Raw genomic sequence first — 16,954 nt, 5'->3', positions numbered from 1 at the left:
TCCACAGGTTTGTCTATATGAAGTTCTCTACACTAGTATGTCACACAAGAATGTTCAGACATGTAGATTGAATAAGTTTATGAATAAGTTTACGATTGTATATTGGGACCGAAAACCGGAAGTGATGTAATGTAACTTCCGGTTTCGGACAGCACTGTGGAACGCAAGATGCGTTCCAAGCTCGAAATATTGGCGCACTTTTTTGGAGAGGCACTAAGGTTGGTGTGATTTAATTTATATGTAACACTATAAATGAGTTGTATTTTGTCTGTTATGTATGCTGATGAAGGGGTTGTGAACCCCGAAAACGTTCCATTAAATTGGTTTTTTGAAGAAGTCCTGAGAGTGCATTCTCTTGTTTCTTATTTGATGCTGTATCATTGCACCCAGGCGAGTTGTCTATCGGTGGGCTGAACTGGAAATTGTTTACTATTTATCTTCTGACCAGTGGAACCCCCCTGTTTAACCTCATTTATCTACATCTCCAGCGCTTTCACAACTGGGCTGCACAATTCCTTCTGTGCTTTCAGTATTTTTGTGCTTGGACTTTGGCTGCTGTGAACTAATTTTCCAGATACTTTTCTTTCCATTTGTACACTATTCATTGCTCACCTCCAGCATGACATCACAACCGAGAGCAGAGGATATTAACACCCTAGATCCCAACATCCAGGTGGAGGATCTGACTTGCCAGGCCGTGGCAGCACAGACAGGCACTGTATCTTATACCTCAGATGATGCTGACCGGATTTTGTTCGCACCCATCTCCAAAACTATTGGTGAGACCCCAGTTAATTTGTATTACACTTTGTTTAAATTAAAAAAAAAGAGAGGTTGATCTAGCGTTACATGGCAGCTATCTGTCTGATTATTATAGAACAGGCCACATCCCCCGCGGATTTAGAGTCCATAATGTACCTACTATTGGACGTGATAACCCTGAATTTAGAAAGAAATGGTGTTTCATTTTAAACAAGTGCTCTTTAGACCTAATACTATTGGTTATAGAGGAGGTCACTGTAATTCTAAGCAAAGTTAGGATAGAAATACAAACTTTCGAATCTTTACACAATATCACACTCACTAGTGACACCCAAGAAAATTGGTTATCAAAAATTAAATTGCAAATTGACAAATACCAGAGTGAATTAATTACATTTAAAAACAAAAAGTTGGAGACTGTTAACAGTGACTACACTCAGGGAAAAAGTGTATAAATGGCTGACTACTACACAGAGGAATCAGACCAGGAGGAGACATAGAACCAGACGGGTACACTTTGATACGGTAGATACGAGTGGGGACGACTCCACTGACACCGAAAGGAATCCCTCTGGTACTCTGTTCACTCCACCTGGTCCACATAGACATCAGGACCAATTTTCCTTACATGAACCCAGATCACATTCAACCCCTAGTCATTTTTTAGGGGTAACAACACGTTCTCGGGGAGGGGGAGGCATCACAGACCCCACATCAGGCGGGCGGGGCATCAGACACAGACCCCCCAGACGACCACGACAGAGGACATAATTGTTAATCTGAGTACACACACCTTGACTGACAGTGAGCGCAAAGTTCTTAACAAAGGTTTATCCTTTGTGCCGAGCACCCCAGTATCTGAATTTGACCTTAAGCTAGATCTTTACAAATTGAATAGATCCCTTAAGATTAGGGAATTTTTTCAAAATAAAGATTCGCCATCACTGAAGTCCCACGTTGAACTTAAATGCAAAGTACCCAGTTCTTTTGAGCCCATTAATAGCAGTCCAAGTACTAAAACCTTTTTGAGGCTGATAACCCAAGATTTGGACACAGCAAGAACAGACACATTGTGGAAACATAATCTCTCCAGAGATGAATTTAAAGCCATTAAAACCCTCCAGAATGATTCCTCTATAGTCATCAGGCCCGCCGATAAGGGCGGGGACATTGTCCTTTTGGATTATAATGATTATAGAGATGACATCCTGGAACAATTGGCTGATACCCTGACATATAACCTGTTAACTTCTGACCCTACCATACAATTCAAAACACAACTTGACAAACTGATTAATTTGGGATTTGAACAAGGGTACTTAACTGAGCACATTCGTGATTTCTGCACTACTATACATCCCAAGATACCCATTTTGTATTCAATCCCCAAAATCCATAAAACACTAGACCACCTACCGGGCCGTCCTATTGTGTCGGCTAGGGAGTCACTCACCCAGCCTGTAGCACAATATGTGGATGTACTATTACAGCCAGTGGTGAGGGAAACACGGTCTTACGTTATGGATACGAATGATTTCATTCGTAAGATACGGACTGTTGACATCCAGCCAGACGATTTGCTCGTCACTCTGGATATCAACAGTCTGTATACTATCATACCCCATCTTGATGGACTTAAAGCCATACAAGAACATCTCACGGGAAACCCCCTTTATGAGGGTCCCCCAGTGGAATACTTACTGTCCCTCATTGAATACTGTCTATTTAAAAACTATTTTCGGTTCGAGAGTAAATTTTATTTACAAACCGCTGGCACAGCCATGGGTTCCTCCATGGCCCCCTCGTACGCCAACATCTACATGTCACAATTCGAAAACATGTATCTGTGGAACACGCCGAATGTATCCATCATTTGTTATTACAGATACATAGATGATATCTTCTTGGTGTGGCGAGGGGGCCTGGAGGAACTCCACAAATGGTTTGAAGTGTATAACAACACTACCAATAATGTTAAGTTTAAGATGACAGTGGATTCTCAATCCATTAATTTCTTGGACTTAACAGTCTTCAAGGATTCCAATAATCTAGGAACCACATTATACCATAAACCCACTGACCGCAACTCTATACTAAGGGCAGATAGTTGCCATCCCCCAGCCCTACTAAAAGGCATAGTAAAAATCACAATGCATAAGAACAATGCGTAATAACTCTAATGCCGAAACTGGGGTCTCCCAATTGAAAGGAGTGGGTGAGAGGTTCCAGAATAGGGGATATAAGATCCCGGTAATTCAAGACGCTATGGAATCCGCTTCAACATTAACACAGACGGATTTGATTTTACCTAAACCCAAAAGGGACACAAGTGATAAGCTCATTATATCCACCACTTTCACTCCAGCGACAAAAAATGTTGGCCAGATTCTTCGCCAACACTGGCCAATTATGTCTTCAGACCCTAAGCTCACATTCACTCACAATTTACAACCTATGGTTGGGTTCAAGAGGGGGACCAATCTTAAGGATCTATTGGTGAAAACGGATCCCCAAGCAGTGTTATTTGACCGGGAACAAAAGGAATATCAAGGGATCCTATCGCTGTTTAGGCTGCACAACATGTAATGGCCTAGTGGGTACCAAAGTATTCCATCATCCACACACAAATCGAACATTTTCTATCAGGCACTCTATTACGTGTACTACCACTCACGTAATATATCTATTATTTTGTCCATGTTCCTGTTTCTATATAGGGAAAACATCTGGCACACTCCGTGAGCGTATGGCAAATCATCGCCACGCCATAAGGACTGCACTCAAACAAGGAGATTCTGAGCAGCCAGTGGCGCGACATTGCGCCAAAAAGGGACATTCAGTGTCTTCCATCCGTTACATTCTAATTGATCACATACCCCCATTGGATCGGGGGGGCGACCGGAACAAGCAACTTCTGAAACGCGAGGCCCAGTGGATGTTCAGACTGGGCACGATACAACCAGGCGGCTTGAATACCATGCCGGACTTTAAGAGCCTTATGTGATCAATAATTGGGGTGCTACATACTTGGGGTATGTCAGGTGGACACTGTGGCTCCGTTTTTTGGTACACATTTCATTTGCCCCTATTTTTAGGGGGAAGTGTTGTGCACCTAACGGCACGGAGCAAGGGGGGACATCTGTCTCCATCTTCTCCGTGGAAGCCTGGTCTGCCCTGTGCAATTACCCACTGTTCAAACACGCACCACCAGTCTTATAGCGGATATGAATACTACTATACCCACTTGGAGAAATTTCTGATGGTGGGACTGTATATATGAGCTACATGTCCTTATTATTATCCCTTCTATCTTGTTATATAGGTAGCTTTGCTGCCATGTTTGAGGCTATAAATCTAAAATAAGGTTACCACCCTTATACATTTTCCCAGCCATTATATATATTCATCTGCATCTATATTTGGGCTGATGTATGTTATAACCGCCCGATGGCCAAATTTACTTTATATGAACACGATGTGATGCCCCAGCGGTACAGCTTATAATTTGTACAGCCCTACTATATCCCACATATTCCTTTCATTATATATTCCTCTCACTTTATGCATCTATCTGTTCGCATATCGATTGAAGTAATATTCATGCCAACTGTCAGTTGGTCCAAGTTACCCATATATCATATTGATGTCACACTCTAATTTTTTTACATCCATATTTGCAGCATTCCATTTGTTTCTTATTTAGAAAATGTCATTCCAATCACACGTACTGATACATAGTCCAATTATTATTTTAATTATTATTATTATTATTATTATTTTCATTGTAATGAGCATATTCAGCATGAATTTATGCTGTTTTGCACATTAAGAAAATCTTTGTTCTGTCCAGTTGGTATTTTGTTTTAAACTTAACACAGGTAATGGCACTTTTGGGTAATTTACATTGTATACAATTACCTTGGTTACTGCCACCATGCCAACTCGATGCACAAACACTTTCTAATATTTATTTAACACAATTTTAGGTATTTGTGGCAATGTTCCACAGGTTTGTCTATATGAAGTTCTCTACACTAGTATGTCACACAAGAATGTTCAGACATGTAGATTGAATAAGTTTATGAATAAGTTTACGATTGTATATTGGGACCGAAAACCGGAAGTGATGTAATGTAACTTCCGGTTTCGGACAGCACTGTGGAACGCAAGATGCGTTCCAAGCTCGAAATATTGGCGCACTTTTTTGGAGAGGCACTAAGGTTGGTGTGATTTAATTTGTATGAAACACTATAAATGAGTTGTATTTTGTATGCTGATGAAGGGGTTGTGAACCCCCGAAAACGTTCCATTAAATTGTTTTTTTGAAGAAGTCCTGAGAGTGCATTCTCTTGTTTCTTATTTGATGCTGTATCATTGCACCCAGGCGAGTTGTCTATCGGTGGGCTGAACTGGAAATTGTTATATATATATATATATATATATATATATATATATATATATATATATATATATATATATATATATATATATATATATATATATATATATATATATATATATATATATATATATATATATTCCAAAAGGTCTAATGAAGATAAATACTTGTAGAAAAAAGACCCACACTCACTGGAATTCAAATACAGTGAAACGATTCTTTAATGTGTAAAATAATTGTTTCACTGTATTTTAAGTCCAGTGAGTGCGGGTCTTTATTCTACAAATTATATTTACAGATATCTATTGTCCCTTTAAGTAACAACTGTAAAAACACAAAGTCAAAATTAGGCTTTCACAATTCAAATAGTGCATGCAGTTTAAAACAACTTTAAAATTTACTTTTGATATCAAATTTGCTTTGATCTTTTGGTATCTTTTATTGAAATGTAAAACTTGGTAGGCTCATAAGAGCTCAGGAGTGTGCACGTGTCTTAAAGTGAATGTAAAGTTAAATGAATGAGTACCTGGTTTTGCTGAGGAAAATACAGAGGAGCTGAGGGCGGAGTATCGCCGGTCTGGGTTTGCTAAAGAAAAAAAAAGTATTTAAAAACCCCCAGCTGCAATGTAAAGTTTAATGAATGAAAGTGCCCCTATTTTTAATAGTATTTTTAAAAACGGGGCACTCATTCATGAAACTTTACATTCACTTTAAGCACTCTATGGCAGCAGTGTTTTGCAACATTGTATAAAAAAGCTACAAATAATGTTGCAAAACACTGCCACTGTCTCCAAGTCGTCAGGAATATCCAATTACAGCCGAACCATTCATCTATTTGGTTGTGCATCTTGTCTCTCACTGAGACACGGGCCAATCAGATGGGCACTGTAATTCAGCATTAGCGCCTATCTTCACTATCTATATTTGCCTCTGCCTGGGGGGTTCAAGGGGTGTGAAGACCCCCTAGTAAACCTTATTCCCCCAAGGTTCAATTGGGGTGAATGCCAGAGGATTGGCGGGGCGCCCCCTAAGAACAAAGCACATTTGATAACAGAAGTAATATGAAAAGTTGTTTAAAATTACATGCTCTATCTGAATCATGAAAGGGACAGTCAACACCAAAACTGTTATTGTTTAAAAAAGATAGATAAACGCCTTTACTACCCATACCCCAGACCAACATTGTTATATTAATATACTTTTTTTTTAAACCTCTAAATTTCTGCCTGTTTCTAAGTCACTACAGACAGCCTCTTATCACATGCTTTTTAAATTAGTTTTCCACATCAAGAGACTGCTAATTCATGTGGGTTATAATAGATAACATTGTTCTCTCTCCTGTGGAGTTGTGACGGACACTGCACCAATTGACTAAAATGCAAGTCAATAGATCATAAATAGTCATGTGTTCAGGGGGCTGTCAAGAGAGGCTTAGGTACAGGCAATCACAGAAGTTAAAAGTATATTAATATAACCATGTTGGCTGTGCAAAAGAGGGGAATGGGTAATAAAGGGATTATCTTTTTAAACAATCATCCGCCTTTAATGGATACTATATTTCTTACTTCAGTGACAATTCATGCTGTAGCCAAACGTTTTGCGCCCCCTTGGGTGTCCAGCAAATAAATAACGTTTCTGGTTTTGGACGCCAAAGGGGACGCAATACGATTGGCTACAGCCTGAATCATCACTGAAGTAAGAAAAATAGTATCTGTTAACGGCAGAGGAAAGGCAGAATATCTGATAACATGAAAGGGTAATTCTTAAAAAAATAAAGCATTTGCAAAGCCTTTCATGAATGAAAGTGCCAATGTTTTACATTATGATTACAAATATAGTAACTAAAAATTATTAAGTTTACCTTCACTTTAACTCTCTCCTACAAAAAGCAGAGTTGAACACTTGTGTATTGGTCCCACAACACGTGTAAACTCATTGCATGATGTGGATATCTTCCACTGACTTATAGAATAGTGAGAACATTTTTACATTAAGAAAAGATCAGTAACTGATTTGGTGCACATGTCATCCTAGTTTGACAGAAAAGCTGTGTTTGTGGTTCTTAAAGATGCAAGTCATTATTGATTCCCAATACATACATCTAACTAAAGTGTGACAACTCTCTTAAACTGTTAATTAAATAACATTAATATATGTACCTTGTTAACAATTTAGTACTGTTGTGGATGACATTAAGGGCTTCTTTAAAGCTCCCATTCTGGATGAGGCAAACAACTTTACAGTGTAGGGCAGTGACATCATCCTTGGCAACTTGTAATACTAAAAAAACAAAAAAAAAAAAAAAACACAACATTGATTAATTTATTTACTTTTACTATAACAAACACTGAATAAGCTATTAAGAAATGGCTTACATGTTTTTTTAAAATAATAATATTAAAATAAAAAACTGCAAATCAATTTGATGCGCATACAATGACCTGGACAAAAGGCTAGATGCATCTTCTATAACTTTTGCAAAACCCAATAAATACACTAAGTGCGTGTACCCCAAGCTAGGTAGTGTCCCTCATCTGGCCTTATCTCTTTCTAGAATGTGAGTGCATGTACCAATATGTTGAGCATACAACCAACCTTTACAAAGAACACTTATTGGAACAAATAATGAAAAGGAAACACGGATCACAACTTGTTAATTTAAAAATATTAAAAAAAACACACACACACACACAACATAGGAAAACTCAGACACACTTAGAGGCACATTGCAATAAGGTATACCTACAATAAAAGGCGACAAGTCAAAGCACTGAGGAAAAATGGAAACATTCTATTTTGGTTACAGGATATTGACACTTGCCCAAAATCAGTAATCTTTACGGATTATTTTTATAATACCATAGTAAACAATGGACTGCTTCTATATTATCCATCAACGTTCATGTATATCACTGTATTCTTTTTTTGTCTTAAAAACTGTGTATACAATGGACAAAATTTATTAGGTGGACAGGTTGAGCTAGAGCAGGGCATGTCAATCACCCTGAACGAGCAGGCGCCAGAGTGATTGATCTCACCACCTCAGTGGCAGAAGTAGCAGTTTCTGCTTCTTAAAGGGACACTCAATCAAAATTAAACTTTCATTATTCAGATAGTGCATGCCATTTTAAACAACTTTCCAATTTACTTCCATTAAGTAAATGTGCACAGTCTTTTTATATTTAAACTTTTTGAGTCACCAGCTCCTACTGAGCATGTGCAAGAATAAGTGTGTATGCATTTGTGAATGGCTGATGGCTGTCACATGGTACGTGTATGCATTTGTGATTGGCTGATGGTTGTCACATGGTACAGGGGGAGTGGAAAGAGACATAACTTTTAAAAATGTCAGAAAAAAAGTCTACTACTCATTTGAAGTTCGGACTAAGTGCTATTGCATTGTCTTGTTATCTTGCATTTGTTGATTATGCAAATCTGCTGTGTTGACTGGTCCTTTAAATATGTGACATCAAGATCACACATGCAAACTTGTTTCGCATAGCCTAAAAAGCTTCATAAACCTATCCCTATATATTCCATCCACTCTCCCTCCAAATTCCCTAGCCTATTATGCAAGTGATGTAGTTACAGTAACAAAGAAAGGACTATGTTATAAAACCATAGAATTAAAATGGATTTATTTGGTCTATAAAGTGGTAACAGGAAGGCTATATGTTTTGTACCTTCCACTTGGTGCATTGTGTAGTTTGAAACAATTCCAAGCTGTTTAGTGTGATCACAACGGATCTACTGAACTGGTCCATACATTTTTAAACAACTTTCCAATTTACTTCTATAGTCAATTTTGCTTCATTCCTTTATTGAAGCAACAATGCATTACAGGGAGCTAGCTGAGCAGCATGGATAAGCCAATTAAAATAATATATAATTTAGCCACCAACCAGCAGCTAGCTTCCAGCTCTTGAGCCTACCTAGGTATGCTTTTCAAGAAAGGATACCAAGAGAACTTAGCAAATTAGATAAGATAATAGAAGTAAATTGGAAAGTTGTTTAAAGGGATAGTAAACAAAACCAAAAATTTATATATTTTTTTTAAAACATATCTTTTAGCCATTTTTAAAAATTTACATGAAAACTGCGACAGAACATGTATACTAAGTCACGTGACCGGAGACTAACAATGCATTGCGCATGCAAGTGCCCACCCCCCAAGATTGATGAGAAGCGTTCATTTAAAGGGACAGTCAATACCAGAATTTTTGTTGTTTAAAAAGAAAGATAATCCCTTTATTACCCATTCCCCAGTTTTGCATAACCAACACAGTTATAGTAAAATACTTTTTATCTCTGTGATAACCTTGTACTCTAAGCCTCTGCAAACTGCCCCCTTATTCAGTTCTTTGACAGACTTGCATTTTAGCCAATGAGTGCTCACTCCTCGATAATTCATGTGCATGAGCTCAATGCTATCTATATGAAACACATGAACTAACGCCCTCTAGTGGTCAATAATGCATTCAGATTAGAGGCAGTCTTCAAGGTCTAAGAAATTAGCACTAAGAATACCAAGAGAACAAAGCAAAATTGGTGATGAGTAAAAATTGGAAAGTTGTTTAAAATTACATTCCCCTATTTAAATCATGAAAGGTTTTTTAGACTTGACTGTCCCTTTAAATACTGTAATTAGCTTATCATGCTGCAGCGCCATTGGAGGAAGAGAATGCATTATCAGTCTACATTTATGGGCAGTCGTTACGGACGTATACAGGGAAACGAAAACATAATTTTATTGAACATTAAAGCTTCGTTTTAAGGTAAGACTTAAAGGTTTTAATCTATGAAACCTTAAAGGGATAGGAAAGTCAAAATTAAACTTGCATGATTCCCATAGAGCATGTAATTGTAAGACACTTTTAAAGTCACTTCTATTTTCGAATGTACTTCGTTCTTAGTATCCCTTGTTAGAAAAAGAATACGCATATATCATACACTAGTGGGAGCTGCTGCTAATTGGTGCCTGCACTTTGTCTCTTGTGTTTGGCTAACTAGATGTTTTCAGCTTCCTGTCAGTAGTGCAATACTGTCCCTTCAGCAATGGATAACAAGAGAATGAAGCAAATTTGGTAATAGAAATAAATTGGAAAATTGTTTAAAATTGTATGTTCTATCTGAATTCTAAAAGAAAATTTTGGGGTTTACTATCCCTTTAACTAAGTGGTTATGTATTTTTAAAACACTGCAAAAGTAAAGACTTCTAATCCTTAAAATTGTATGCTCTATCTGAATCATGAAATACATTTTTGGGGGGTTTAGGTCCCTTTAAGAGTGATTTCAGAAAAATAAGACTACAAAAATGTGACAAATTTATAAAAGCATATAATTTTATATTAAAGTCACCATTATTTGATACATATCAGCAAACTCTGCTGTTTTTGTTTTTTAAGCAAGAAGTCTTTATAAGCCTAGAGATGTGTTTTTACTGTGGGATTTGTTACTCAAGTCATTTCTCTATCGCCTTAAAAAAAAGGTTCAACCATACCCATAAGTTACAAAAACTGATAAACAGTGTTTTAAAGGAATAGACTAGTCAAAACTAAACTTTCATGATTCAGATTAGAGCATGCAATTTTAAGCAAACTCTCTCCATTTGCTCCTATGTCAATTATTCTTTGTTCTCTTTGAATCTTTATTTCCCAAAAGTAGACTTCGAAGCCGGCCCATTAGGACACCAATCCAGACAGTGCTACCCAGGTTGCTGAACCAAAAATGGGCCGCGCTACATATGCCTTACATTCTTGCTTTTTCAAATAAAGATACCCAATGAGAAAGAAGAAAAATTGATAATAGGAGCTTAAAATCACATGCTCTATCTAAATGATGAAAGTATAATTTTGACTAGACCATTCCTTTAATAATAAACTGTACGGGCAACCAAAATAAATTCATGGCCCTGTTTTATAATTAAGGCATTTTTTCTTAATAAATACTACATCATACTGCACTCTCTCTTAGGTCTCCATGGGCATTTATCTACAACCTCCTGAATGATCAAAGAGCATGGAGAGCCAGTCAGAAGAGACACAGCGCTAGCGACACACTGGCAACATTATTCGATTGGTTGTGCCTCTGGTGCGTCACGGACACACGGATCAATCAGATAATGCAATAACAGCAAAGGGCAGATACGCTCCAGAGCGTTCTGTCCTAATTAGAGCCTCAGGCGCCACAACCGCCTCTCTGGGAACCAAACCATGGGGCCCAACCCCCACAAAAAAAAGGTTCTCGGACTGACTGAACTGTTATCCGACAGACATTTGTCTGTCAGATTATTATCCATCGCACATGTATTCTGTCTGAGAACCTACAAAAGTACGTAGTGGGGGGTGGGACCCATGGTTAGGTTCCCAGAGGTGGTTGTGGCCCCCGAGGCTCTGATTACAACAAAGTTCTCTGGAGCGTATCTGCCCTCTGCCATTATTGCATAATCTGACTGGTTCATGTCTATGTGAGGGACAGGATGCACAACCAAACGGATAATGTTGCCAGTGTGTCGCTAGTGCCTTGTGAAGAGACAGGCATTATACTGCAGAAGGCTCATACATTAGGACTCAGCAAGAGTAAAATAATTTGTGTCTAAAGAACTGACAAAAGCTGCCATAACCGAATATAAAACAAATTTGAGGGGGGAAAATCCAAAATAGTAAATTACTTTATACTTCCAACAACTAGAAATTTGTAAATGTAAGGATTCAAATAGAATCTCAGAAACATAACTAGCATCTACTCTATTAGTAAAGATTGAAAACAAAACGCATTTATAACATTCAAGACACAGTGTAGCTGTTTTAAAACGAAGGCAAAGACAACCAAAGAAATGATGCTCAGTGTTAACAAAAAAATAATTCTGTTCTGGTCCTTATACAGCTGTAGGCCAGTAATATATTGCAAGTACCCATTAGACTAAGAGAAACACATTCCCATTTTCTGTACGCTTATCCCTTACTTTTTATTACGAGATTTCAGGGCCCGATTAAAACCCCATTTTGTCCCAGCTCTATAAACTTCACTCCCTAAAGAAGCCAAAGCTGAGAAGCCAGCAGCTGCCCAGAAGTCTCGCCATCTTCTAATGCCAAGTGCAGCTCAGGCACGGGACGGGAGACGAGACCGAGGAACTAATGACGTCATAACAGCGACCTATACAGCGCCGTGTTTACTTCTGGCATTACATCGGGTCCACATAGAGCAAGTGCAGCGTTTACATATCAAATATGATTTAAACAACCAAGGCGATGATTAAAATGTATATCTTAAATAAATAAAGTTTACATTTGCATACCTGCGACTTTATAATTGGGCAAAATGGTAGATTCATGCAACAGAAATATTAAAGATGGAGACGAGTAATCATTACAGTGTGAGTGTGTCCACAGAATATATGTTGGTTTGTTATTTCTGTAATCTTGTTAAAAATGAATAAAAGTGATACAAATATGTCCCTTATAAAGATGCTCCGAAATGCACACCTACTAGGTCTCTGTTCTCCACTAGTTTTTAAGACCACGTACTCTGAACTCTGTGCTCCTCCCCCTTCTCCTTAACAGTTTCCGTTTCTTGATTTTTTATTCCTCACACCAGGTCACACCTCCTCCGCTCATCTCAAGTTTCATGGCACTGCAAGTCGTTCCCTATCTCCTGATATAGTAGTCAGCGTTTTCTCTCCGCTTCTAGCTGGTACTAGACATATTATAAATAAAGTCACTACACCCGGACTTTCAGAGAACAACTGCCTAAAAATACTGATTTTTGCTTCACTCAATTTAACAGATATAGAGCATTTATTTATTTCTATTTACCTGTCAAAACTATATATATATACATTTGGTATATTTCATGCCGCCAAATACGATCATATAAAGAAACAAATGTTAAGTTTTTCACAAAATTTGGGGTTCTCACTAAAATTATTTACATGCTGCATGTGTAATCATAGCACAAACAATTGTAAAAGCTTCTCTGGGATCCCTTTTGTCCAGAAATAGCAGACATTTTTTTTGGTAATTTGAAGGCAGCTTCAGTTGCGCCCCACACATATTCCCAGCAGTGAAGGGGTTAATCAGGTAGCTTGTAAGGTTAATTTTAGCTGTAGTGTAGAGATTACCCTCCCACCTAACACCTCCCACCCCCTTACCCCCCAAACAGCTCTCTTCCCTCCCTCACCCCCAGTAGTCACCACCATCTTAGGTACTGGCAAAAAGTCTGCCAAAAAGTGAGCGGTACACCCTTTCCTGTCAAGACTGGTACCGCATTTTAAAGTCAGTAGTTAAGAGTTTTACACTACAACGCCGTAGCATAAAATCTTAACTAAGTGCTAAAAAGTACACTAACAAACCCTTAAACTACCTATTAACCCCTAAACTGAGCCTCCCCCCACATAGCAAAACACTAAAAATAAAATTTGTAACCCCTAATCTGCCGAACCGGACATTGCCGCCACTATAATAATATATATTAACCCCTAAACCCGCCACACTCCCGCCTCGCAACATTGGTTAAATATTATTTAACCCTAATCTGCCGTCCTAACATCGACGCCACCTACCTACATTTATTAACCCCTAATCTGCTGCCCCCAACGTCACCGCCACTATATTAAAGTTATAACCCCTAAATCTAAGCTCAAACCCGAACACCCCATAACTTAAATATAATTTAAATAAATCTAAATAAAATTACTATCATTAACTAAATAATTCCTATTTAATAACTAAATACTTACTGTAAAATAAACCCTAGCTAGCTAAAATATAACTAAATAGTTACATTGTATCTATTTTAGGGTTATTTTTATTTTACAGCAAGTTCGTATTTATTTTAACTAGGTAGAATAAGTTACTAAATAGTTATTGTCTATTTAATAACACTACCTAGCTAAAATAAATACAAAGTTACCTGTATAATAAAACCTAACCTAAGTTACAATTACACCTAACACTACACTATACTTAATTACTGAATTCCCTAAATTAAATACAATTAAATACAATATATAAATTATCTAAAGTGCAAAAAAAACCACAAAATACAGAATATAATAACAAATTACAACATTTTAAGCTAATTACACCTAATCTATCCCCCTAACAAAATAAAAAGACCCCCCAAAATAAAAAAAGCCCCTACCCTACACTAAATTACAAATAGCCCTGAAAAGGGCCTTTTGTGTGGGCATTGCCCCAAGTAATCAGCTCTCTTACCTGTAAAAAAAAATTACAAATCCCCCCCAACATTAAACCCACCACCCACACAACCAACCCTACTCTAAAACCCACCAATACCCCCTTAAAAAAACCTAACACTAACCCCTTGAAGATCACCTTACCGGGAGAAGTCTTCACCCAACCGGGCCGAAGTCCTCAACGAAGCCGGGAGAAGTCTTCATCCAAGCCGGGCGAAGTGGTCCCCCAGACGGGCAGAAGTCTTCATTCAGACGGCATCTTCTGTCTTCATCCATCCGGCACGGAGCGGGTCCATGTTCAAGACATCCGACGCGGAGCATCCTCTTCAATCGACGGCTAATACAGAATGAAGGTACCTTTAAGTGACGTCATCCAAGATGGCGTCCCTTCAATTCCGATTGGCTGATAGAATTCTATCAGCCAATCGGAATTAAGGTAGAAAAAATCCTATTGGCTAATGCAATCAGCGAATAGGATTGAAGTTCAATCCTAATGGCTGATTCAATCAGCCAATAGAATGCAAACTCAATCCTATTGGCTGATTGGATCAGCCAATAGGATTGAACTTCAATCCTATTGACTGATTGCATCAGCCAATAGGATATTTGCTACCTTAATTCCGATTGGCTGATAGAATTCTATCAGCCAGTCGGAATTGAAGGGACGCCATCTTGGATGACGTCACTTAAAGGTACCTTCATTCTTCAGTCGCCGTGAAAAGAAGATGATGCTCCGCGTCGGATGTCTTGAAGATGGACCCGCTCCGCACCGGATGGATGAAGATAGAAGATGCTGTGGATGAAGACTTCTGCCCGTCTGGAGAACTACTTCGCCCGGCTTGGATGAAGACTTCTCCCGGCGTCCCGGTAAGGTGATCTTGAAGGGGTTAGTGTTAGTTTTTTTTTAAGGGGGTATTGGGTGGGTTTTAGAGTAGGGTTGGTTGTGTGGGTGGTAGGTTTTAATGTTGGGGGGATTTGTAATTTTTTTTACAGGTAAGAGAGCTGATTACTTTGGGGCAATGCCCAGCAAAAGGCCCTTTTATGGGCTATTTGTAATTTAGTGTAGGGTAGGGCTTTTTTTATTTGGGGGGGGGGGCTTTTTTATTTTGTTAGGGGGATTAGATTAGGTGTAATTAGTTTAAAAATCTTGTAATTTGTTTATTATTTTCTGTAATTTAGTGGGGGGGGGTTGTACTTTAGATAATTTTATTTAATTGTATTTAATTTAGGGAATTAATTTAATTATAGTGTAGTGTTAGGTGTAATTGTAACTTAGGTTAGGTTTTATTTTACAGGTAAATTTGTATTTATTTTAGCTAGGTAGTTAGTAAATAGTTATTAACTATTTAGTAACTATTCTACCTAGTTAAAATAAATACAAACTTGCCTGTAAAATAAAAATAAACCCTAAGATAGCTACAATGTAACTATTAGTTATATTGTAGCTAGCTTAGGGTTTATTTTACAGGTATTTAGTTTTAAATAGGAATAATTTAATTAATGATAGTAATTTTATTTAGAGTTCTTTTAATTATATTTAAGTTAGGGGGTGTTTAGGGTTAGATTTAGGTTTAGGGGTTATTAACTTTAATATAGTGGCGGCGAAGTTGGGGGCGGCAGATTAGGGGTTAATAAATGTAGGTAGGTGGTGGCGACATAGGGGCGGCAGATTAGGGGTTAATAAATATAATGTAGGTGTCAGCGATGTTGGGGAAAGCAGATTAGGGGTTCATAAATATAATGTAAGTGGCGACGGTGTCCGGAGCGGCAGATTAGGGGTTAACAATATAATGAAGGTTGCGGCTATGTCGGCGGCGGCAGATTAGGGGTTAATAAGTGTAAGATTAGGGGTGTTTAGACTCAGGGTTCATGTTAGTGTGTTAGGTGTAGACATAAAATGTATTTCTCCATAGGAATCAGTGGGGCTGCGTTAAGGTGCTTTACGCTGCTTTTTTTCAGGTGTTAGACTTTTTTTCAGCCGGCTCTCCCCGTTGATTCCTATGGGGAAATCGTGCACGAGCACGTTACACCAGCTCACCGCTAATGTAAGCAGCGCTGGTATTGGAGTGCGGTAAGGAGCATAATTTTGCTCAACGCTCACTTCTTGTCTGGGTTGTAAAAACCCCTAATACCAGCGCTGTCTGTAAGTGAGCGGTGAGCATAAACTGCTCCTTAGCACCGCACAGCCTCTAACGCCAAACTCGTAATCTAGCCGTATGAGAGTAGAGTGAATGCAGTAGTGCATTTAGGAGACTTGTGAAGGCTTATTTTACCAAGATAGGGTACTATCTTTGACATCATTGGATTGTGCTCAGTCAGTGGTATCCTAGGGCAGTCTCAGTTTAAGTAAAGTCTGGTGAAAATTAGAAATCAAGCTTCAGTAATTTTATTGATCAGAGGCAATTTATTTTCTTTGCTGTACTGAGTTTATTATTGCCACACTCTCTTAATTGGTATCACAAAACACATATCACTAACAGCATTTCAGGAAATCTAGGCTATCTTAGGATATGTTTTAATAATGTGATTATGTGACTAAATATGACTGCCATGTCATGTTTGGTATGAAATTAATCCACCTTGTTCCCCAATGTGAG

General features: G+C 38.1%; 1 protein-coding gene across 1 annotated transcript in view; it reads right to left on the bottom strand.

Moving 5' to 3' along the window:
• SRP72 (signal recognition particle 72) overlaps window positions 1–16,954 on the bottom strand; it is a 130,413-nt gene that overhangs the window by 110,265 nt on the left and 3,194 nt on the right. Inside the window, exons 2-3 of the mRNA XM_053700023.1 lie at window positions 15,868–15,873; window positions 7,321–7,441 (exon numbers count right to left, since the gene is read on the bottom strand). Coding sequence (XP_053555998.1) covers window positions 7,321–7,441; window positions 15,868–15,873 — 127 coding nt within the window. The remainder of the gene's footprint in view (window positions 1–7,320; window positions 7,442–15,867; window positions 15,874–16,954) is intronic.

Source organism: Bombina bombina, chromosome 2 (genome assembly GCF_027579735.1).
Source record: "Bombina bombina isolate aBomBom1 chromosome 2, aBomBom1.pri, whole genome shotgun sequence".
Taxonomy (NCBI): domain Eukaryota; kingdom Metazoa; phylum Chordata; class Amphibia; order Anura; family Bombinatoridae; genus Bombina; species Bombina bombina.
This window is presented reverse-complemented; position numbering and strand designations above follow the sequence as displayed.